Below are 24,873 nucleotides of genomic sequence, written 5' to 3' on the forward strand. Positions count from 1 at the left end.
AACAACAACAAAAAAACTACAGAAAAATTCATGGCCCCACCACTTGACTGAGAGATTCTGTTTGACATCTCTCCAGTCCTTCCAGGATCACTGTCTTCCTCCTTGGGTGTAGTGCTTTCCATTGACCAAATTAGTGGTTTCTAGCCACTCCTCCAGTCACTAAAGGGTTGGCATCATCACCCGGGTAAAGGTCCCGCCATGGGTTGTCCAACCACACATACCCCAGCTGCTTTTCCCATTTCAGTCATCTTGTGACATCTATTCTTTTTATACAGAATATAACTATGTCAAAGGTTAGAGCGAGCGCTCCTTTGATCTATAAGCCCCTTGTGGACAGAGAAGTTGTTTTACGATCTCTGTATCCCCAGTGCCTAGTATAGTGCTACTAAACTGGTGGTAAAATAAATGAAAAAGTGTGGTTTTCCCGTGACTGCATCTTCCAAGGATAGCCTTGGACCCGACTTCCCTAAAAACGGCCCTTTCTCCCAAGTCTTAGTATATATTGACCTGGTTGAGTCAATCAGTAGCTCCTAAGGAGCTTCTTAAAGTGTAAAAGTGCTTTGAGGCCTAAAGGAAACTCTCTATCAAAGTGAGTGTTGAGGAGAAATGCAGGTGGTGTTCATACAGGGGGAAAGGTGGGGTCCTCCCAGTATCCCTCTTAATACACCCAGATGCAACCACTTACTTTGCCTATAGTGACGGATCCTGCCTGGATCCAATTCTCTGAGGCGGTATGACTCCTAGTTATTGCCTTAAAACCAAGCCCAGAATTTCACATTGGCTCTTCTCTAATCCTGGCATTGGCCACCAGGTAAAAGGCAGATCTTTGCTACCCTTTACCTAGTTTCTCATCCTGTGTGATTAGCCTCACTCTGTTTACTTAGATACAAAAAGCATTGAAGACAGGATGTTTGGGTTTAAGAACAGTTTCGGGGAAAAGATAATAGTACTGAGAAAGGAATATGGCAAGTTGACATCGTTCTCAGGGAACCGTACCAGGGAAGTGTGGAAACCTGACTTGTTTGATGATCTATTATTAGAATATCTTGAGGACTTGTTTCAGTTGGCAGAGGAAAGTTTGTTCATTTGAGGATAAGATCTTGAGAGTCATGCTCAGAATGAAAGATTCCTGTCTCTGGTATCGCTGTGAAACATAAGTTCCACTCCAGAGCCACACGCATCGTAGATGGGGTAGAGTTCAAATCCATTTCCTACCACCACTGCTCCACAGTCTTCTGACCTAAAAGAAGTTGAGTGACTAGTTGGAAATGTTATGGGGTCTTCAGATAAGAAGGAGACCTTATAAGTTTACCTCCCAAGGCAAGAATACCTTGTAGAGCATCCTGGAAAATGGTAGTCCCAGGATGTGTGAATACTTCCAAGAACCAGGAGGTGAACCTTTGAGGAGTAGCTCTAGCTGTTGTTGAGTTCTCACCAGTTCTGAGCCAAACTCTACTTCAGTGGAACTTGTACCCATTGAACGTGGCTTTCACGTCTTCCCTTAATAATTCTTCTCCGGGAGAAATACACCCAACTCCTTTAGGTATTCCTAATCTACATTGGTTTTCCTGTGACTGCATCTTCCAAGGATAGTCCTGGACCTGACTTCCCTAAAAGTGGCCCTTTCTCCCAAGTCTTAGTATATATTGACCTGGTTGAGTCAATCAGTAGCTCCTAAGGAGCTTCTTAAAGTGTAAAAGTGCTTTGAGACCTAAAGGAAATTCCACCAATGGAGCTGGGTTCCTCACTCCAGGTCTATTCCCATTATCAATGTCCCAGTTAATAAGTAGGGCCTAGAATAGGACAAAATACGCTAGATGCAGGCTGGTTCAGATGTACAAGTTACAGCAAAACTATCTGTTCCCAGTTCCTAACAATATCCTACTATATCAGATGTGCTAAAGCTCTTAGCTTTTTAGCAACTAGATTTCAATTTGGCCTGCATTTGTAGTTATGACAGATTTGTAGTTTACGAGTATGATGTCACTCATCATTTTATATTAAGTCCCTACAACTTTTTCATATTCACTACTGACAAACCAGGCTTCTTCTGTTTTTGGTGTTCACACACCTAGAAGCAAACACTTTACACTCTATCTCCTTGGTCTTGGCTCTGTCAATCTTAAATTATTTAATTTTTAAATTTTTATTAATTTTTTTAATGCTTACTTTTGAGAGAGAGACAGAATGAGAGCAGGGGAGGGGCAAAGAGAGGGGGAGACACAGAATCTGAAGCAGGCTCCACGCTCCAAGCGGTCAGCACAGAGCCCAACTCGGGGCTCAAACTCATGAGCTGCGAGGTCATGTCCTGAGCCAAAGTCAGATGCTTAACCAACTGAGCCACCCAGTAGATCCAATGTGGGATTTTAAATTAGAAAACTCTCACTTACCTAGCTGACTATTCTCCCTGCTTTATTAGGCTTCAGATATTACAGGTTCATCTTCTATGTTCATATGCAAGTCGCTGATAGAAGAGAAGTAAACAAACAAAAAGGACAATTAAAAAAAATTTTTTTTTTCAACGTTTATTTATTTTTGGGACAGAGAGAGACAGAGCATGAACGGGGGAGGGGCAGAGAGAGAGGGAGACACAGAATCGGAAATAGGCTCCAGGCTCTGAGCCATCAGCCCAGATCCCGACGCGGGGCTCGAACTCACGGACCGCGAGATCGTGACCTGGCTGAAGTCGGACGCTTAACCGACTGCTCCACCCAGGCACCCCGAAGGACAATTTTTTAATAGATGCTTTGTCAGTCTGACTTCTTCTCCCAACCATATTGTATACACACATATAAATGCAGCTCTTTGTATGTGCTGTGATAAAAATCAAGATATTCTGTGTTTACAGCATCTCCTTGAGCTACCAAACTGGTATCTCTACTTAGAAAGAAATGGGTACATTGGGCAAGTTACTTTACTTCTCTAAACCTGATCTGCCTGATCAGTAAAATGAGACTGTTGGCACTATTTCCTTTACTAGTTGTCAGTAACGCTCAGCTAGCCATTTGACAATGCTCTGCAAAGTTTAACGTGCCACAGAAATGAAAACGATGATGTAACTACTGTTGAGTGCAGTGGGTTGGGCTTCAATGGTTTCCTCTTTTCTTATTTATTTATTTATTTGGGAGGGAGAGAAAGAGAGAGAGAAAGACAGAGAGAGAGAGCCACGGACAGGGCAGAGGGAGAGAGAGAGCATCTTAAGCAGGCTCCCTGTTCAGCACAGAGCCAGACAGGGTTCAGTCTCATGACCCTGAGATCATGAGCTGAGCTGAAATTTAGAGTCAGGTGCCCAGCCAAGCGAGCCACGCAGGCGCCCCGTTTCCTTCTTAAACCTGTCTGCCATGCCTGATGGCCATCAGTTCCTGACAAAACACTGTGACTGAATTTCTGATGTCCTTTTTTCCCTGACACCTGACTCTGATCCATACTCAGATTAGGTGTCATTTGTTTCTTCTTGTTGCCACTTGCAGTTTCTGACCTGCAGAGCCTGTTGCGCAAGGCCCCATTCCCGTGTGACCATTCCAACTCTGGACAGACTGACTCCTCAGCTCAGTGCCCCACTGTCAACACCCAGGAGCATGGAGTTTGTGAGAAGAATGACCAAAGAACTGAATGAATGATGAATGAGGGCCACCTTCATACCCATCTCTGTTCCTTTGCCTATGGTTTTGGTCTCTCGTGGACAGACAGACAGACAGAAAGATAAGTACATGGACAGAGAAACAGATGGACAGATGGCTAGTTAGACAGGTAGATAGACAGACTGACAGAGAGGCAGATCCAATGAAATACCTACGCAAAAGCAAGTTTTAAATATGCTTGTACTCTCTGCCCTCGTTCAGGGCTGATTTCCAGCAGATGTTGGTATGGTTGCACCTTTGTCTTGGACAGAACGAGATAGAAAATAGTCCTTGTCCCAAGCAGGTGGAGTGCCCCCCCCCCCCCCGACCATCCTGGCCATCTCCTGAGACTTGCTGCTTCTCCAGGACCTCCAGAAATCCCCCTTTGTCCCCACTTAACAACCAAACGGGTAACTCTTGGCTCAGCAAGGAGCTTCCAGGAAGCTTCTCCAGCCTTTGGACCAGTGTCGGTTCTGACTGGCCAGTGCCACTGCTGGGTAGGTTGGTGAAGTTTTTGAGTATCAGTCCATTATTGCTCTACTTACTCCGTACCCATCACTAAAAATCTTCCAGGAGTAGGACATTTGTCCTTCCCTTTGCTTCTCCCTCCCGCGGGGGGCCCCCACCCACCCTGAATTCCTTGGAGTCTTATGGTTTGTTTCCTCTCATCAGACACTTAACTGTATGTGGCCTTGCTTCTTCGACAGCTTTCCCCATGTGTGGTTTCCCGTGTGGATTTATCCAGCTCTCTAAAAAATCCCTTAAAGTGCAGGGTATCTAATAAAGACTTTGTAGCCCTCACATCTCCCACAGTGCTGACTGGGGGTCTTAGCCCCAGCCTAGAATCGGTTAGATCCCAGGGACTAGACCAGCTGCCTTACCCCAAGCAGCTCTGAAAGGGAGGGGATGCTGTTGGGGTGATCCAGTGGCTCCCCGGTCCCACTGGTGAATACTCAGAAAAGTGGAGCTCTGCCAACCTGGGCTTGAACTTTTCATTTTGCCTCTTGTCGGGGCGGGGGCGGGGGCGGGCGGGGAGGCGGCGGTTATAGATGGAGTCTGTCGGCTGGCATTTCCCCAAACAGCTTCCAAATGTTACATTCCAGCATCTAGTCCCCCCTGTGCTTTCCTTATCTTCATTTTTAGAACACTCAAAAAATTTTTGTGTTTTGGAAAGACCCCTCTTGCTCCCCACCCTTGAATTGCCTGCTTCAGGAGGGTGGTTTCTGAGGTCAACTCCCCAGAGGACTATGTGGAGGAGATGAGAGGGGCTCATCTGCCACATTCGTGTCACATGCACGGTCACAGCCCAGTCATGTGCTGTGTGCAAGGCTGATTCGACACTTAATTAAGCAGGGCAGGATGCTGGTGACCTGCACACCTTCTCTTAGTAAACTTTCCTTTTAGTTTCTGTTTAGAGTCTCTTTAAAACACGGGTGAAAGTTTGCACATGACATAAGGGAAAAGACGTGGGCTGTGCATATAAAACTTTTGCCAAAAATACCATTATATTTGGTATTCGTGGGGCCTTTGGATTTTGCAATTAGACACTGAAATTCTAAACTTTCAAAGTATTTTTAAAAAATCTTTTTAAAATCTAAATTAAAAAACTGAGTTTATTTTTTTTTTCGGGTTAAAGATGTTGGGTGTTTTTTAAATTTTTTTTTAATTTTTAAAAAATTTTTTTATTAAATTTTTTTTAACGTTTATTTATTTTTGAGACAGAGAGAGACAGAGCATGAACGGGGGAGGGGCAGAGAGAGAGGGAGACACAGAATCTGAAACAGGCTCCAGGCTCTGAGCAGTCAGCACAGAGCCCGACGCAGGGCTGGAACTGATGGACCGTGAGATCGTGACCTGAGCCGAAGTTGGATGCTTAACCGACTGAGCCACCCAGGCGCCCCTGTTGGGTGTTTTTTTTAATTTTTATTTTAAATTTTTATTTATTTTGAGAGAGCTAGAGAGCAAGCAGGGGAGGGACAGAGAGGGGGAGACAGAATCCCATCAGCACAGAGCCTGGCACTGGTCTCAAACCCACAAACCGCAAGATTGTGACCTGAGCCGAAATCAAGAGTCGGACGTTCAACCGACGGAGCCACCCAGGTGCCCCTAAATGTATTTTTTAAAATCTTTCAAGACTCTAAAGAAAATAAAAACTGACCATAATCTCATCACATTGGCAGAGACCGTCTGGTTGATCCATAATATTCATTAGTTTCAGGTGTACAACATCGTGATTTGATATTTATGCACGTTATGAAACTGATCACTGTGATCAGCAACCATCTGCCACCACACAAAATTATTACAATATTATCGACAACATTCCCTATGCTGTGATGCTGAGACTTATTTATAACTGGAAGTTTATACCCCTTACTCCCCCTCACTCAGTTTGCTTTCCCCGCCCTTCCTCTCTGGCAGTTACCAGTTTGTTCTCTGCATCTAAGAGTCTGTTTCTGTTTTGTCCCGTTTGTTCATTTGTTCTGTTTTGTTTGAATTCCACATATAAGCGAAATCATAGTAATACTCAAAATTTCTGAAAGAAATAACATTCATTTCCTAATAGCACTTACACTGTCAGAAGGACCACCGCTATGCTATTGCTGGATATTAAAGTGTTTCAGTCATCAATAAGCTTTCTAGAGCTCTGGTTTCCGTGTCAGAATATATACAAATATATGTATATATATTAATAGGAATGCTAATATTCTGTTTTTCCAATTTTTGTGTATGTGCTCGCAAAGTGAACATGTAAAATAATGCTTTGCAACAGTGCTGTGCATTACCAAAAAATCTTATAAAATAGAGAAAAGAGGGAAATTACACACAAGTCCACTACTTCAACAAAGCCCCATTAATATTTTGGTATGCTTCTCTCCAGCCTTTTGTTTTATTCGCACTTTTTTTTAAATTTTGTTTTTAATGTTTATTTTTCTGAGAGAGAGAGAGACAGACAGAGTGAGAGCAAGGAAGGGCAGAGAGAGAGGGAGACACAGAATCCGAAGCCGGCTCCAGGCTCCGAGCTGTCAGCACAGAGCCTGATGTGGGGCTCGAACCCACGACCCGTGAGATCATGACCTGAGCTGAAGTTGGACGCTTACCCAACTGAGTCCCCCAGGCACCCTATTCTCACATTTTTTTCTTATTTATTTGTTATTTATTTATCTACTTGGACTTGGCATTGCAATAGAAAGAAAACCGTTATTGTGACCACCCACATCATTGTTGCAGTTTGTCTCTCTCTCTCTCTTTTCTCTCTCTTTACTTTACTAATTATCCTTAAGTGTCCAGGGCTTGTCTGGCATGTTAGATAATGAGAAATGGCTGTCCTGTTAGTGAGCTTAGGTTTAAGTCCTGGTTCTACTGACTGTGTGAACTTGGGAAAATTATTAAGGAAATTTGTCTCAATTTTCTCATGTGAACCATGAGGAGAACGCCCTTCTTACCTATCAGATTGTTAAGCATGAAGAGATAACAGATGTAAATTGAGTGACATAGTGATGGGCTCAGGCTAGGTAAGTGCTTAATACATTTTTTGAAATTATTTTTTCAACTTAAAATTATATCATAACAATTATTTTTCCATATAATCTTTTTAACTGTCATTTTATGATAGATAGTATTCTGCAAAACAAATAAAATTCCTATGACTAACTCACTTCCACTTTGTTTGACAGGTTATTTCCACTTTGGGGCCATGTAGATAATACTGTAATTAATACATTTTTTTTTCAATATAAAAACACGTTTTGCTTCAGTCTATGGATTTCCTTTAGAAAAATCCTTGGAATGGTATTTTTGGGTGAAAGTATAAACCTTGACATGGTTCTTGCTACATATCCAAACATAGTTTTTGAGTTCACTTTTTTTAACTTGAGTAACTGAGGATAGGGTTTTGTACTTTGATATTTTCTTTTTAATTTTTTTTTAAATTTGTTTATTTTGAGAGAGAGATAGCGAGCAAGGGGGCAGGGGCAGAGAGAGAGGGAGACAGAATCTCAAGCAGGCTCTCCACTGTCAGCACAGAGCCAGATGCAGCTCGAACCCATGAACTGCACGATTGTGACCTGAGCTGTGACCTGAGCTGGAGACGCTTAACTGACTGAGCCACCCAGGTGCTCCTGTACCTTGTGATTTTCATTCAATGTTATGGCAAAGCTTTTTTTTTTTTTTTAATTGTACATTTATATTGGCAGTGAGTGTCTCCATGTCTCTGGCTTTTTCTATCTTTTGGATTATTTCAGATTTATAGATTTATAAAAGTACACTTACTTGAATAAATGGTATGCAGTATGGCCTGTAATCTACAGACAAATCACCCTCCAAAAAAATCATATTGATACGTGACCACTAACAGTTTATGAGTCTACCAATTTAACAACATATTTTGGAGCAATATGTATTATGGTTAAAAAGCATTTGTTGGGGCACCTGGGTGGCTCAGGCGGTTAAGGATCTGACTCCTGATTTCAGCTCAGGTCATGATTTCAAGGGCGTGAGACTGAGCCCTGCATTGGGGCCCAGTGAGGAGCCTGCTTAACACTCTGTCTCTTTCCCTCTCTCTCTCTCTCTCTCTCTAAAAAAACAAAAAACAAAAAAAGCATTTGCCAATGTTATGACTGAAAAGGCCTCCTTAAGTTTTGTTTTGATTTAAACTTTAAATTACATATAAGTTGAGAGTTTCATCTGCTGACTTTTTTTTTTATTTTTTTTAACGTTTATTTATTTTGGGGACAGAGAGAGACAGAGCATGAACGGGGGAGGGGCAGAGAGAGAGGGAGACACAGAATCGGAAACAGGCTCCAGGCTCTGAGCCATCAGCCCAGAGCCCGACGCGGGGCTCGAACCCACGGACCGTGAGATCGTGACCTGAGCTGAAGTCGGACGCCCAACCGACTGAGCCACCCAGGCGCCCCTCATCTGCTGACTTTTATTTTTTATTTTTTATTTTTTTTATTTTTATTTTTTTTAATTTTTTTTTTCAATGTTTATTTATTTTTTGGGACAGAGAGAGACAGAGCATGAACGGGGGAGGGGCAGAGAGAGAGGGAGACACAGAATCGGAAACAGGCTCCAGGCTCCGAGCCATCAGCCCAGAGCCTGACGCGGGGCTCGAACTCACGGACCGCGAGATCGTGACCTGGCTGAAGTCGGACGCTTAACCGACTGCGCCACCCAGGCGCCCCATCTGCTGACTTTTAAAGCAAGGGGAATTGAGACACTGGGAAGCTGCCTGATTTGACCAGCAGCCTGAATAAAAATTATATATATATATATATATATATATATTCAGGCCAATTATATTTCTGCTTGATGTGTGCAACTCCTAATACTTGGCATGAGTTGCTTCCTCTCTACTTCTTGAGCTGTTCTGTTTTACCGTGGAGTTCTATTTTTACAGGACAAACGGAACTGAGCAGGAAACTTGTTCTTGGAGTTATTTCCCCTAAGAAGAGCCTGCTGTTGAGAATACAGAGTCGTGTTTGACAACGGAGTCAGCAAAAAGGAAGCGGAGGAAGAGATGGTGGAGAGAATCTGGATCCTGCTGGCATCATCAGACCCCTGTGCCCACTTGTACCTTTGGCTGCTTGGTTGTATAAGCCAATGCATTCTGGGTTTTTTTGCTTTGTTTTGTTTTTAATTTAAGCCCATTTGCTTCAGGTTTTCTTTTTTTTTTTTTTTTTAATTTTTTTAATGTTTATTTGTTTTTGAGACAGAGAGAGACAGAGCATGAACAGGGGAGGGTCAGAGAGAGGGAGACACAGAATCCAAAACAGGCTCCAGGCTCCGAGCTGTCAGCACAGAGCCCGATGAGGGGCTTGAACTCACGGACCGCGAGATCATGACCTGAGCCGAAGTCAGACGCTTAACTGACTGAGCCACCCAGGCGCCCCTTCAGGTGTTCTTTCAATTCAAACCAAGTGATGCAACTGATACAAGTTCTATGAAATGCATTTAAAAATAGATTGATTTTTGTCCTATGCTCGTGGCCAGAGCAGTTCCCAATTGCTACTTTCTTGTCCAATTAATCAATAAATATATAATAGGCCCTTGTTACATGGTCAAATGCCACAAAGTTTAAGAAAGTTCCTTGTGCTACAATCTAACTGGAATCCATCGTCTCTGTATTTTCCTCTCTCAGGGAATGTATCTCCATTTATCCAGATAAGTTTTGATTCAGGAACTGGTTGGTTGTTTACCTCCTGTTCTCAGTTCCAAGCCTACCTTCCTCTATTCTGTTCTGCCAGGTTGGGGCAGGGATTCAGCAAACCTCAGTCACCAGCTTCCCCTGCCAGCTGGCTTCCTGTGAAGTTCCAAGAGACCGGAGTTCCAGGGGACCAGAATATCAGAGGCAAAGAATTCCTTCCTGTTTCCAGTTCCTGCATTTGTCACTTCTGTGGTGGCGGAAAGCAGGAAGTTAGCTGCTGTTGGCAGTTCCAAGATGTGGGTTTCTTTGGTATCTACTTTGTGCTCTTTCTGTCTTCCTATATCTTTATTACCAATTCCCAATATTAAACCCACTGCACTTTCCTGCCTGGACCCTGGCTGATAGAGGACCTGATACTGGGAATCATCTTAGGGAACAGGCTCTCAAAAACAAGATTCTGAGATTTATTTGCTTTGAACTCAGAGCTGAACTCTTTGCCAATGGAAAGTGGGAGCGGGTAATCTATGGCATGCGATGGTGTTATGATTCATTAAATTATCCTCTATTCTCGCTGGGTTGGAGTGCCAGCAGGAGGCAGGGTTTTGGAGACACATTAACTGCTGCCTAACGCTGGTAAAGATGATTCCGAGGAATGCAAGGTGAGCTGGCTGCTTCCGACTGCACTATGGTGCTTGCAGGATGGAAATAAACAACAAGCTTTCAGCTCAAATCATCTCTAAGGAATCAGAGGGCTTCTAAGGCTGCCCTAAAAATATCTCTTATTCCTTATAGTTATAGGACAGACATGTTTAGAAAATCAGACCCAAACGAAACATTCACAGATGGGCCACGTCTCATATGCGAGAGTGGAGGTGGTCATTTAGGAGGAATCGACTCTGACTCTGACACGAGGAACAGGAACCTTTGGGTGGGCTTGGATGAAGCTGAAAATCTGGACCTCCTCCTCCCCCCAGGTGTCACTGAGCTTCCCTTGATAGTGGATGAAGCCTCTCATTTCCTATTTGATTTTACCAGCCTTCCTTTGCTTGAAAACCTGTAGTAAGCACGTCTGAGGCAGGTGCCTTTGCATGGGGATCCCTAATCTTTTAAAAGCCCACTGCTCCCAATGCCCATGGCCTTCAGGCTTTTATCTAGAGTCAGATCCCAGCATATTCAGGGACAGAAGGGCAGAGTCTGGCTCTGAAGGAAAAGGCTTTACTCCAAAAGAATCACAAGGTTTTGTTAAATTCATGCTAGAAGAAACCCAATATAGGTAGAGATGGATTCTAAGGGTATCAGATCAAGGAGAACACAATACAACATTGGGTTGGGGCCAAACTTAGGTAGCCCTGATATAATACACTTTCCATAGGTTTTTGGACTTAATGCTACTGTAGATTGTTTCAGCAGTAGCCCCAGGGAATCATGCCATGTTGTGTATCAGGCCCTCGTGTAATTCCTTCCACATTGGTTTTGGCTTAGCTATTTCGCTTGCTTTTGGCCAATGAGACGTTAGCAAGTGTGATACAGACGGAAACCTAAAAAGCACTTGCACACTGGGGTCTGCCCTCTCTTTGCTCCTTTTGGACTCGCTTCCATGTTGAAAGAGCACAGACAAATCTGCTGAAGACACACGGCCCAACCGACAGCCAGCACCAACTCCAAGTCATGTGAATGAGGTCACCTAAGACCAGCATCCTCCAAATAATCTGTCAACTGACCACAAATGCACAAGGGAGCCCAGCTGATGCCATGGAAAGCAGAAATGAGTTGCCCCAGCCGAGCCCAGCCTAAGTTGCTAATCTACAGAATCATAAATACGTAAATGATAAACATAAGCCCTAAGTTTTGTTATACAGCAAAAGCAAGCAGAGACAAATGTATTAGTTTGAGCAGCTGGAAGTGGTCTGTTTACTAAGTTGGTTGGCTGACCCCTGTGCACAACAATGACGTGAGTTGATAGAATTTCTATGGAATAATGGGCAGAAACGATCCCAAAGGCTTAAGGAGGTAGGAATAACGGGGCAATTTGTCATGTGTAACCTGTGCATCTTTCCTCCCCTTGAAAGGGCCCAAGGGATATTCCCTTCACTAAAGCATTGAGAAATGCATTAGTGAGGGAGCCCCACAACCTTGGGTGCCACCAGACGGCTGTTTTCTGTAGGACAAAGATGATGATAGGAAATGCTGCCACGGATATGGGCTTCCTGACTTCAATGAGATGATAGGATCCCAGAAGAGCAATCGGATTTTTTTACTTACAGGAAATCTTTAGTAGTGGCTGGCCCTAAGAATTAAGTAGTTGTCCGGCCTACCAAAGCATGGCTTGATCTATAGAATAGAAATCTGGCTTGAGTTTTCACAACTGAGAATCACAGCTTCTTCCTCAAATTCTTAGAAAGGACCCCACAACAATGCCATGGGTACTGTAGATCTTCTTCCAAGCTATCCCCAAGGGGACTTGAAGTCATTCCTGAAGGTGTCTGTGCACTGGGGGAAATGGAAATACCCAGGCTTTTCAGGGATTCCTGAACGCTGCTCTGAAATGACACCAATCCTTAGGAACCCCAAATGTCACCTGCGGTCCACTAGTCAAAGGAGAGGCTTATAGTGGTCAGGTGATGAACAGAGTTTTTGCCTCATCACATCTCATTGTGATCTGTGACTCAAGCATCCATTAAAAGTGATCATTAGGAGGACTAATCAACAATATAGGTGTAAGCTTGTGGTACAATGACAAATTTGAAAAAAGGATGGAAAATTACAACTCTAGCTGAGATCACATACATGTCTGGACAAGGACCAAATGCAAACAGCAAAAATGAAAATACTTGTGCTGAGATGATGAGATCATAGGTGGTTTTTGCTTGTTTGGCATTTCTCAGTTCCTCAAACTCTCCCGAATACTATTTTTGCTCCCTTTGTAAAAGGTACTTTTTTTTTTTTTTTTTAAAGACTTAGTGTTCATTCGGCTCTTTTGTTTCAAGGATTGCCTTTACATACTTTTAACCAATCCTATTAATGTCATAAAAAGTAAGGATGTCACGAGTCGCCATTTTCTTCAATATTACGATGAGTCTCAGAGCCAATCATGCACAAGGCATCTATTCCAAGCAACAGGCCGCAGGACTGACAAACCCCTCCTCCCTCCTTGCCCTCCAGGAGCTTAGAGTCTAAGGAGAAGATGTAACATGTGCTCAAATCCTCATGATTCAAAACTGAGAAAGATAAGCTGCTAACCTAAGACTCGGCTCTAGATAATGTACACATTTGGATAGTTCATAGATCAGCAGGTGCCCTGAACTCCATGGCCCCAGTACACAGACCAACTTTCACATGGTTAACCTGCTGTTGCTGCGTGCAGTTACCCTGGACACGCACGAAAGGGGTTCCACAGCGTTTCTAAAGTGCCAACCATCAAAGGCCTTGACTAGTGAGTGTCACTGTGTCACAGACATGGAACCGAGTAAGTGAAAGGTTAAGTTTAAAGTCACAGAGAGGGCCGGGAAAGGAGCCCTAGTTTGGGACTTTGACCATTATGGATACCCATCTGAAATCTTTGCAGGTACAGCATACTAGCGTGCTAAATTTTTCTAATGTATGCCATTGGTTTCTGAGGTTAAGAAAACAGAACTTTTTAAAGATGTATTTTAAAACAAAATCATCCAACATGGTGCCATTGCAGGTTAAAACAAATGCTTTGTGATTCAGACCTCACAAAATACTCAACGGCTTTTCTCCACGATTTGTAGCCGCCCACTGTGTACTTAAATGCTTTCTGTTAATTAAACAACTCAGATGTCAAGATTCCAGTAAGCCACATAACTTGTCAATTATGGCTTGACTGTGTGTAAACTCTAATGGTCTCAAAAGGCTTTTCCAGTATACCCAGAGGAAACAGTGGAGAAAATAACTCTATTGGCAATTCGTCCTTTCCTATAACTGAAAATTTCCATTCATCTCCGCTTCTGGAAATCACTTTGGAAACTTAGGGGGGAAACTCCCTTTGTGTTGAGTCTGGCAGCAAGAACGAAGTGCAGAGCACTCACTGGGGTCTCGGGTCTGGGGCGGTCAATTTCTAAAGTGCGGTAGTGCTTGCTTAGGGTCACAGGCTGCAAGGGTGAGTGCCTGGACGTGGGGAGGGCGGACTGCCTGACGTGCTCTGAGCACAGCATGGCCAGGCGCTGCCCTCTCTCTTGGCGGTCTCCTCTTCAGTGCTGGAGCTACAAAGGCATTGGACAAGGGCAAACAACGAGCTCTGCAGGCCAGAGGATTCTTGTTCAGAGTCCAGAACATTCTCGAGGATGTCCCATCCGGTCACCCCAGCTCCTGAAAACACAGGTTCAAATCTGGGGAGACAAGTCCACAAATAGGAAAATCACTTTGCTGATTAGAGAAGAGATAACCTCTCAAAAACAGACTGGAGTGAGAAACGGCTGTAGGGGAAGAGCTCATCTATCTGGAGGCAGCAGAGTTCAAGACCTTTGTGTTTCCGCCCTCCACCATGGTCCTCATCCACATCTTCAGCCTCTCTCTCCAGACCTGTTGCAAGAGGCCTCTCCCCTCTGTACTCAGGCCCGCAGTCGGCCCAGTGACACTGGAGCACAGTTGGCGGGGCTTCCCGTTCAAGGCCTTTTGTAGCTCCCCGCGGAGCCAGATATGTCTGTTGGCTCCTGCAGGCGCATTCTCCACCCTGCTCTACCCTGCTCAGGTCACCGGAGGGTGACCTTGGACTGCTCACTGGGCTCTCTTTTTCCCTGGCTTGCATGCCATGCTTTCCTTCAGACTAGGGGATAAAGAAGGCTGTAATGACTAGCACAGTGAGGTTGGGATGCGCTTCAGGAACCTCCCAGACAGGCTGCGGGCGCATCTGGCCTAGCTCTGATTTGCTTTGGTCAATGAGATGTGGACAGAAACCTGAAAAACACATGCATGGTAGGGTCTGCCTTCTCTTTGCTCTTTTTGGACCCGCTTCCATGTTGAAAAGAGCACAGACAAACCTGCTGAAGACACACGGCCCAACCGACTGCCAGCAGCAACTCCAAGACATATGAATGAGGCCACCTAAGACCAGCATCCCCCAAACAATCTGTCAACTGACCACAAATGCACGGGGGAGCCCAGCGGATGCCATGCAAAGCCTTGCAGGTGGCCTTCTCCTATTGCTGTTCTCACCAGCATTCTGGTAACTATGCCTTCTCCTGGGGCGCCTGGGTGGCTCAGTCGGTTGAGCGTCCGACTTCAGCTCAGGTCATGATCTCGCGGTCTGTGAGTTCGAACCCCACGTCAGGCTCTGTGCTGACAGCTCGGAGCCTGGAGCCTGCTTCCGATTCTGTGTCTCCCTCTCTGCCCCTCCCCCGCTCATGACCTGTCTCTCTCTCTCTCTCTCTCTCTCTCTCTCTCTCTCTCTCTGTCAAAAATAAATAAACATTAAAAAAAAAATTTAACTATGCCTTCCCCCGTCCCCTCTAGGCCTAGGGGTGCTCAGCTCTCCCCTGCTCTTGCCAGTTTCAGGTCGCTCAACCTCCCCACTGCCCCCTTCCTCCCTTTGCAGCTAGTAAGCTTGCCTCAGTCACCCCTTCTGAGTGTGGCCTCTGTTTCCTGCTGAGACCTGAGGCATGCATGCCTAAGGAGCAACATCTAACCTCCTTTGCCTGGAATTCCTGGCTCACAGCAGGACCCCCAACCAGCTTCCCTCTGGTCTCACACCTAGCTTTTTCCAGGCTGGGATCACACGCCTTTTCCTACAGATGTGATGTCCCCCTGCCTCTGCCATTCCCCCTGTGTCCCCTTTATCTAGAATAGTCTGTTATTCGCATGTTTGCCTGGTGCAAATGTCACCTCCTCCATGAAGCCTTCCCTCTTCCCTGATTGTCCCCAGCCTAAAGTGATACTTTCTCCATCTCTGAATTTTCATGTATTATTTGTACTTCTTGTAATGCCATAGGGAACTAAAATACAAAATACACAGACTTCTCACACAATTAAAAACTCACAAGCCCAGGGGCACCTGGGGGGCTCAGTCAGTTAAGCATCCGACTCTGGATTTTGCCCAGGTCATGATCTCATGGTTCATGAGTTCAAGCCTCACAGCCGGCTCTGTGCTGACAGTATGGAGCCTACTTGAGACTCTCTCTCCCTCTCTCTCTGCCACTCCTCTGCTTGCACTCTCTCTTTCTCTCAACATTTTTTTTTTAAATTTTTTTTTCAATGTTTATTTATTTTTTTTTGAGAGAGACAGAGCATGAATGGGGGAGGGGCAGAGAGAGAGGGAGACACAGAATCGGAAACAGGCTCCAGGCTCTGAGCCATCAGCCCAGAGCCTGACGCGGGGCTCGAACTCCCGGACCACGAGATCGTGACCTGGCTGAAGTCGGACGCTTAACCGACTGCGCCACCCAGGCGCCCCATCTCAACATTTTTTTTAAAACCCTCACAAACCAGGTGAGTGAGGAGGTTACTTTCTCTTCTCTTCTTCCAGCCCCCACCCGCCTCCCTGGAACAGCTGCGCTCTACATGGAAGGAAGCTGGATGTGGGGTGGGCACTTCTGGGGATTCTGAGGACAGGTACATAAGGTGGGCTTTGGGATAAAGTGATAGTTTGAGCGCTTCATGATTTTCCAAATATGTTCCAAGAAGCACAATGTACCTTAGAGGCCTTTGCAGGGACCTAAGGCAGGGTGTATATACCCCTCAGTCTGGTTTCACCACTGTTTTAACATGCTTTTGTGAGATAATTGAAAAAAAAAAAAAAATATATATATATATATATATATATATATATATATATATATATATATATATATACACCGGTCTCTGCCCGGGGCTCCTGGCACAGAACTCCTAAAGCACTTGTAATTTTCTAAATGATAAGAGCATTGGGAACATCTTTGTCGTAATATTCGGTCTTTGACTTCACTTCCTGACAGAGTTCCTAAATCCCTTGAAATTTCCTGGATGACAGCAGTGTCTTTTGTTGTAATGAAGTGAATCTTGATGAGCTCCTGGATGGGGACAGGTCACCAAGAAGACTAAGCTATGGTGAGAAGCTTGGAATTTTCAGTCCCAGCCCTCACCCCAACCCCATTCTCCAGAGAGGGGAGAAGGGCTAAAGATGGGGTTAATGATTGGTCATGCCTATGTGATAAAGCCTCCATAAAAATCCCTGAAGTAGGGCTTCCAGGGGCTTCTCTGTTGTGGAGCACAAGTTGGTACTGGGAGAGTGGCACACACACAGAGTGTGGACGCCCCCACATATCTTGCCATATGCATTTCTTCTATCAGATGTTCACTGTATTGTTTATAACCCATTATTGTAAGTTGGTAAACAGTAAGTAAACTGTTTTCCTTGCTTCTGGGAACTGCTCTATGAAATTCACCGAACCCGAGGAGGGGATGGTGGGAACCTCAGATTATTTATAGCTGATTGGTCAGAAGCAGAGGTGACAGCCTGGGCTGGCCATTGGCATCTGAAGTGGGGGGTGGAGGGTGGGGAGGGCAGTCTTGTGGGACTGAGCCCTTAACGGGTGGGATCTCATGCCATCCCCAGGGACATAGGGTCAGACCTGAGTTAAATCGTAGGACACCAAGCTGGTATCCCAGAGAACTTCCGGGTGGGGAAAAGCCCCATGCATTCACGACAGAAGTGTGTGCATAGTAGTGACAGTAAAGGAGACCCAGAGGAGGAGGACTCAAGTTTCCCCACTCAGTATGTACAGGTGTTCTGTCTAATGTTTCCTTTATGAAAGGGTTATGATGGGAAGAAAAGAAAGAAAAGATTGGAAACCACTGCACAGAGAAGGCACCTGCACCATGGCGGCATGTGAAGGCTATGGTCAGTTCTTAGGTGGAAGTTCCTAAGGGGAAGACAAGAGACTCAGGCAAAACAAAACAAACACAGATTTGATCAACTGCTGGGTGGTATACAGAAATCTGGCCTCTTTTCATTTTAGCCCAAATTATACCAATGAAAACAGTGTTTTGAGTACCTTATCTCCAACTCTTGATTGTAAGAATCTTGGAATACTAATGTTGTGCCTCATTCACCCTTACGACCTCCACACAGCCTACCTGACAGAGTCTTGCAAATAGACACTTAGTGCATGTTTCAGAGTGAATGAATTAACGAGTGGCACTATGCTGGGAATCACAAGACCTTTTATTTTTCTGTTATTATTTCACTCAAGAAAGTTATGTAACATCCCTTAGTCCAAATCTTGCCATTTGTAAAATGAGGAAGTCAGGTTACATGGTTTGTAATCTCTAACAAACCATGTCATGATGACTAGGATAACTTTTTTTTTAAAAGGAAACATGATATAGATCTATGGGATCAGAATCCACTCCTGAAGCTATTCTGGTTGATAGCTCGGTGGCCTGCATGAGATCAAGAAGCCATGGTCCCAAGCCTGATCTCTTACATCCTTAGAGTATGGATCCACTCCTTGTAGGCTCACTAGGTTAAGAAGCTCCGAAAAGCAACTAAGACATTGGTATGTGTCCTTGAAACAGGGTATAGCATTCCTCTCCCTAAAGTTGACAAGGACCCCATGGAGAGTTCTGTATATGCATTTGTTATGTAGGATACAAAGAGGTGATATATACAGTGAGAGGTGAGGATAGAGACAGAGATCATCCTTCATCTAACAAGCACCCCTGGGTACTTAAAAGTGATATTTTATTTTTTTATTTTTCTTATTTTAATGTCTATTTATTTTGAGAGGGTGAGTAAGAGAGAAAGCACGTGCCCGTGAGCAGGAGAGGGGCATAAAGAGATGGAGAGAGAGAATCCCAAGCAGGCTCTGTGCTGAAGGCAGAGCCCAATGCAGGGCTTGATCCCACGACCACGAGATCATGACCTGAGCCAAAATCAAGAGTCAGACACCTAACCGACTGAACCACCCAGGCTGCCCCAACATTGGAACATTTTAAAATGTATTCAAGTACAAAGAAAACTCAGAAAATATAAAAGAAGAAAACAATACAAGTTTCCAGAATATAATGATTATGGGCATTTAAATATTTTTCTTCACTTCTTTGGGAGAAGGGTGTGACGGTATATTAAAAACATTTTTTAAATAAAGCATTAATGATATAACAAGTGTATTTTTATATCTTACTCTTCTTTTATTTTTGTTATATAGAAAGCCTTTCCCCATATTACCACTCCTCTGAAGCAGAACTGTAAGTGACAATATATAGTGTATTGAGTTGAGGTTCCAGGATTTCCCTGTTGAATCAGTCAGGATAGACTTGATTATGCTGCAGTAACAAACAACCCCCAAATCTCTATTATTTAAATCAAATAGTAAACAAATCTTTCTTGTCCACTGAGGGTCAGCAAGGGCTGACCATTATTTGTAGTTACTCAGAGACCCATGCTGATGTAGCAACACTACCCCAAATGTTGCTAGTTGCCACACCAGATGGAAAAAGAATACAGCAAAGCACAAGCTAGGCCTTACATCTTCTACCCAGAAGTCACACATCATTTAAGCTTATATTTAGTTGACCAAAACAAATCACATGACCACACCTAACTACAAATTAAGGGCAGAGAAGTGCAATCCTATTTTATCACACAAAAGCAAGAGATCCAGGAAATATGTGAAATAACACTAATGACCACCACATCCACCATGGAGAAGGATGGTAATGAGCTCTTTGGCCACATTTAGTTTGATCTGAGTCTTTTGATCCTGTAATAAAGTTAAGGCCTTGAAAGCCCATCTGGGGAGGCTGAGAAGTCTGGATTTCCACAAGAATAAGAATAGGCAACACCTTTCCCAGAGTTGCCTAAAAAGTTCAAGGCAGAGCTATGGAGTGGAAAATCAAGCCCTGTGCAGCTGATGCCTGAGCTTCTGAGCCCTGCTGGGCATTCTCACATTAATCAGGTCTTGCTTCAATCTCTGGTCAGTGAAGCAAAACCACCAAGCCCATCCCTTCTTAAGTGGGAAGGGAGACTGTTTATCTGTATCAAAGTCTTGTCAGAAATATGTGTGACAAATATGCTCAGGGCAAGTCCCAGGACTCTAGCTACCGAGGTGATGTGACTAAGAACAGGAGGGTCAGGATGACCCCTGGACAGCCTAGAACTTGACTGTCCCCACGTGGGTGGTTTGGGGGTGAGGCGGAGCTGGGATGGCAGAGGATAGAGGTGGGAGATTGAGAGCTCTGAGCTGCCTGGACCAAGCTCTTCCCAGAGGGGCTCTGTCCTCAGACTTTATGGAGCTGAGATAGGAGTTGGGGGTAGCGTTAGAGTATTTAGAACAAGACCAAGTACATTCACTGTGAGAGAAGGCACAGAGCCATGGAGAACTTCTGGGGCACCAAACATCTTCTGTAGGGCCAGGTTGTAAAGTATTTAGACTTTATGGGCAATATAGGCTTTGAGGCAGTTACTCAACTCTGCCATCAGAGGCAGGGGGCAAGGGTGTGAACATTGGGAATGATACGGAAACAGTGAGCACGGCTGTGCTTCAATAGTATTTTCCTTACAAAAACAGGAGGCAATTTGGCCCCCTGGCTACAGTTCACCTAATCCTTAAAAAGGAGTTGATATATGTTAGTGGATAGTAGAATGTTAACGTTGGTTGGCCAGCATTTCATAGGTGCCTACTGAAACTACAATGCATCCCAGGATGTGATGGGCTCTTAAAGGAAGAAGGCACTGCACCTGCTTCTTAGAGATTTATAACTTGGTCCTCTGGGAACCATGGATCCTATTGCCTGTAAGCTTTTTATCTAGCATAACTGTTATAATTAATACATTTATTTTCTTTTGATAAATATGTGACATATAGGACACTTATGTTTATGACCTGGTCCTGTGAGCCCAATTTTACTATACCCAATACTGTTTTCTTCAGATAAGAAAAAGCAGCTTAGCAGTAAGTGACAAATCAAGGGCAAGTTTATAAAATAGATAGCAGGTAATGGTTACTATTAACTGTAAGTGAAGACATAACTAAAAAGATGAACAAAAGATACATAGACAGTTCCCAAAAGAAGATAAAACCTGTAAATTTGTGCAAATGTTTTATCTCACTAATAACTCGAAAATGCAAATTAAAGTAATGATGACGTACAGTTTTCAATTTCTAAATTAGCAAAATTTAAAAACGATAATACCCAGCATTGGAACAAACGCAATGATGAAACTACATCTTTCATATATTGCTAGTATAAGTTGGTACACCTTTTTAGAGGGCAATTCAGCGATATATTTTGAGAGCCTTAAAAATGTCTATAGCTTTACTCCTTAATTTTACATCTTAGATTTTACCTTATGGTAATAATCGGAGCTGCACATGAAGATCTGTGTATAAGATTATTAATTGTGATGATACTTATTTATTTACTTATTTATTTATTGTAAGCTTGTTTGTTTTGAGAAACAAAAAGAGAGAGTAGGGGAGGGGAGAGAGGGGGAGAGAGAGAATCCCAAGCAGCACAGAGCCCCACACAAGGCTCGAACTCATGAACCATGAGATCATGACTGGAACTAAAATCAAGGGTCAGACGCCCAACTTACTGAGCCACCCAGGTGCCCCTAATTGTGACAATATTTAAATAACAAAGACATAAAACAACTCTGAGGTAGATACTAAAGGTAGAGCAATAGAGAATTAGATAAGTCCTAGTCCATATATACAATAAAATATCAAAGCCATTAATTATATTTTTAGCACATGGGTAATACTAATGACATAAAATTAAGTTACAGAAAACTATATCAAGCTATACATACTATAATTTAATTTCATAAAATTTAAATACAGAAAAACATTAGAAATTAAAGCACTATTAAATATTAACCATGGTAATCTGTGTGCAATGGATTATTTTTTTTTTCATTTTTGCTCAGAAAAAAATATGTAATTTTTAAAAAGTTCTAGGGGCACCCGGGTGGCTCAATCGGTTGAGCATCTGACTTAGGCTCAGGTCATGATCTCACAGTTCGTGGGTTCGAGCCCCACATCAGGCTCTATGCTGACAGCTCAGAGCCTGGAACCTGCTTCGTATTCTGTGTGTGTGTCTCTCTCTGCCCCTCCCCTGCTCACTCTCTCTGTCTCTCAAAATAAAATTAAACATTAAAAAAAATTTTTTTTAGTTGTAAAAGTTGTATTAGTTATTTATTTTTGAGCTGGCCAACACAATTAAAATTAAGCAAGATTCATCGTTTAGTAGTAAGACAAATTAGGTCAAAATCAGTCAATTTTTATATTTATTGCAGAATAAACTATAAGAAGCACAGACAAATGGATAGTAAGACAGACAAGTCATTTCCAAACCCTTCAGTTTAATTTTATCAAGTACTTTTGGTGACAGGGTTGTTTTTCCCCTTCCAGATTTACTCAACTATTCATTATTTCAAGACACATAAAGTGCAGGATTCTGATACCACACATGTCCTTTTTTTTGTTGAAAGAGGCAGTGAGCTGAGGAGAAACAACCCTGTGAAATAAATAGAAAACCCTAAATAGTGAGTCTGCAGGCACTGGGGTGGCAGGTTCATGGATGAACAGGTTTTAGACCAAGCCCTGGCCTCTCGGACAACTCTGTGACCAGAGAATAGTCACATACTTCTATTTTTTGAGGCTCAGGAAGGTCTGACAAATTCACTTACTCCAGCCAAGACTGCCTCCCTCATGTGGTGGTGCATGTGATGGTTAGTCTTCTGTGTCCATTTGGTTAAACTATTGTACCCTGTTGTTTGATCAAATGTTAGTCTAGATGTTGCTGTAAAGACGTTTTGTAGATGTAATGAATGCCTGTCATCAGTTGACTTTAAATAAAGCAAATTTCAGGGTGCCTGGGTGGCTCAGTCAGTTAAGCGTCTGGCTTCGGCTCAGGTCATGTTCTCACTGTTTGTGAGTTTGAGCCCCACATCCAGCTCTGTGCTGACAGCTCGGAGCCTGGAGCCTGTTTCATATTCTGTGTCTCCCTCTCTCTCTGCCCCTCCCCCACTCATGCTCGGTCTCTGTCTCTCTCAAATATGAATAAGTGTTAAAAAATTTTTTTTAATTAAAAAAAATAAAGCATATTGCCTTCTCAGAATGTGGGTGGGTCTCATTCAATCAGTTGAAGAGCAACAAATGAGGTTTCCCAGAGAAGAAGGAATTCTGCCTCAGACTGTAGCATAGACATCTCACCTGAGTTCCCAGCCTACTGGCCTACTCTACAGATTTTGGATTCCTAATTTCAACTCCTACCTGAACTTCTTCCAGCCCCCAAGCCTGCCCTATAGATTTCACACTTGCCAGTGTCCTAGTGGTTCTGTTTCTCTGGAGAAGATTCAAGTGCCCCTTGGTGGATCTTACCTTAGATTGTGTAGCTCACAGGAAAACTAGAGTCTAAATCTCTTGAATTCTAGTCATGACCTCTTCTTTATAAAAATTAACATTTCAGGCATACAACAAACTAGGAGAATAATATCGTCACCATCGGCATCCCCACCACCCAGTTTAAGAGGTTAAATTTGGTTGTTTTCGTACTTTTACTTCACATGACTGTTTCCATAAACACTACATAGAGGTTGTTTGCAGTTTTTAAACTCTATAATTGCCCACACATTGTCTCTATCTTTCTGCTGTGTATCTTTTCTCCCTAAATTATATTTTTCAGATTTATCCATCTCAAAAATATATCTATTTTTTGTGCTTTCATTTTAGTTGTTTATATTTCCTATTCACCTGTATTTCTGATTTGTTGCTATTGTAAATAAAAGTACCAGGAACATTCCTGTGTGAGCCCTCTTTGATGTATATCTAAATGATCCTGACCTCTTTACATCACACCACATATTTAAGTGCCAGGGAGGGGTGAGGAAGAGAGAAGAGAAGCATCATTCTTTCACCTCCTTGACTCTCCCTCCCCAGGTTAGAAGGTACAAAGGACGACTATATGTTACTGGTTGGGGGGAAAGAGAAGAGAATTCGTCTCCTTCCTTCCTTCCTTCCTTCCTTCCTTCCTTCCTTCCTTCCTTCCTTCCTTCCTTCCTTCCCTCCCTCCCTCCCTCCCATCTTTCCTCTTTTTGTTGTTTTTTGTTTTTCAAGTAGGTTTCACCCCCAGAAGGGGGCCCAATGCAGGGCTTGAACTCACCACCCTGAGATCAACATTGAGCTGAGACCATAAGTTGGATGTTTAACCAACTGAGCCACCCAGGCACCCCAGTCTAATTTCTTTAATTTGACTTTTGACCAAGATATTTACTTTACTTTGAATTTCACCTACCATTTAAAAAAGAGTATGAGGTTTTTCTGCTTACAAGGAGATGTATTGTTTAAAAATGGTTGTGATACCCTGTTAATCCAAGAAAGTCCCTCTATTAACCATGTGCTATTCAGGCCATGTGGCAGGCCATAGGATGAGACATGCAGAATGGCCGCAAGCCTTTGAGCCTCCCTCAATTCCTCACATACGTGGTTTTGCCTTCATTACTCAGATTCTAACCCCTTTTCTGACAATACTTTCTCTCTAGGGGGCAGGTTGCAACTGGTCCCTCATAGGTTCAATTAGCCTATGGACATATTTTATTTGGTTTGTTTGGTATTTGAAATACTTCCAGCAAGCATTTAATAACTAGGACATTTTATAGAAAAATCTGGATTTCATCTTCTCCAACAATGTTAGCCTGGTGCTAAATTCACAGGAATATGCCCTCCAGTTGGTCACCATCCCCTATCTGGTTATAGTGTGCCCTTCTTTCTCATTTCAATACTTGCCTGGCCGTCTGGGCATCTGAGTTTACCTTACCACCTCTGCTCTCAAACCAACTGTTCTGTGGCTCTACAGCAGACGACACCCTTTTTCTCTTTCTTCCTTATGCTGAGCAGTTGAAGGAGACGCTTATACAAAGACTCAGAGCTCATGAAGCACAAATACTGAGGTCTCTCCCATGGAAACCCACATGTAGACCAAGTATCCCAGTCTATCGGACTATAGGAGTTTTGTTTCTCAAGAAACAGATGTTTCAGTTAGGACTGCCAGTAATAATCTGAAACTTTTCTGAGTTAAGAGTATCTCATTGTTGATTCAGAGCAATTCAGCACAACTAGACCTTAAGTATAGTCCAGACCTAAACTGCCTTTGTTCCTTGTTCTG

At 43.4% G+C, this 24,873-nt stretch overlaps 1 protein-coding gene across 4 annotated transcripts in view; it reads right to left on the reverse strand.

Annotated features, from left to right (window-relative positions):
* PDCD1LG2 (programmed cell death 1 ligand 2) overlaps positions 1 to 24,873 on the reverse strand; it is a 103,030-nt gene that overhangs the window by 33,517 nt on the left and 44,640 nt on the right. For 3 of the 4 annotated variants that reach the window (XM_086684877.1, XM_086684875.1, XM_086684876.1), the window contains exon 7: positions 2,391 to 2,464. In XM_086684877.1, the coding sequence (XP_086541003.1) occupies positions 2,438 to 2,464 (27 nt within the window). In that variant the 3' untranslated portion in view covers positions 2,391 to 2,437. Of the gene's footprint in view, positions 1 to 2,390; positions 2,465 to 10,967; positions 14,118 to 24,873 lie in introns of those variants that run through there. The other variant, XM_025931672.2, reaches the window with a different exon arrangement.

This window comes from Puma concolor, chromosome D4, assembly GCF_028749965.1.
Source record: "Puma concolor isolate L17-30 chromosome D4, mPumCon1.1.hap2, whole genome shotgun sequence".
Taxonomy (NCBI): domain Eukaryota; kingdom Metazoa; phylum Chordata; class Mammalia; order Carnivora; family Felidae; genus Puma; species Puma concolor.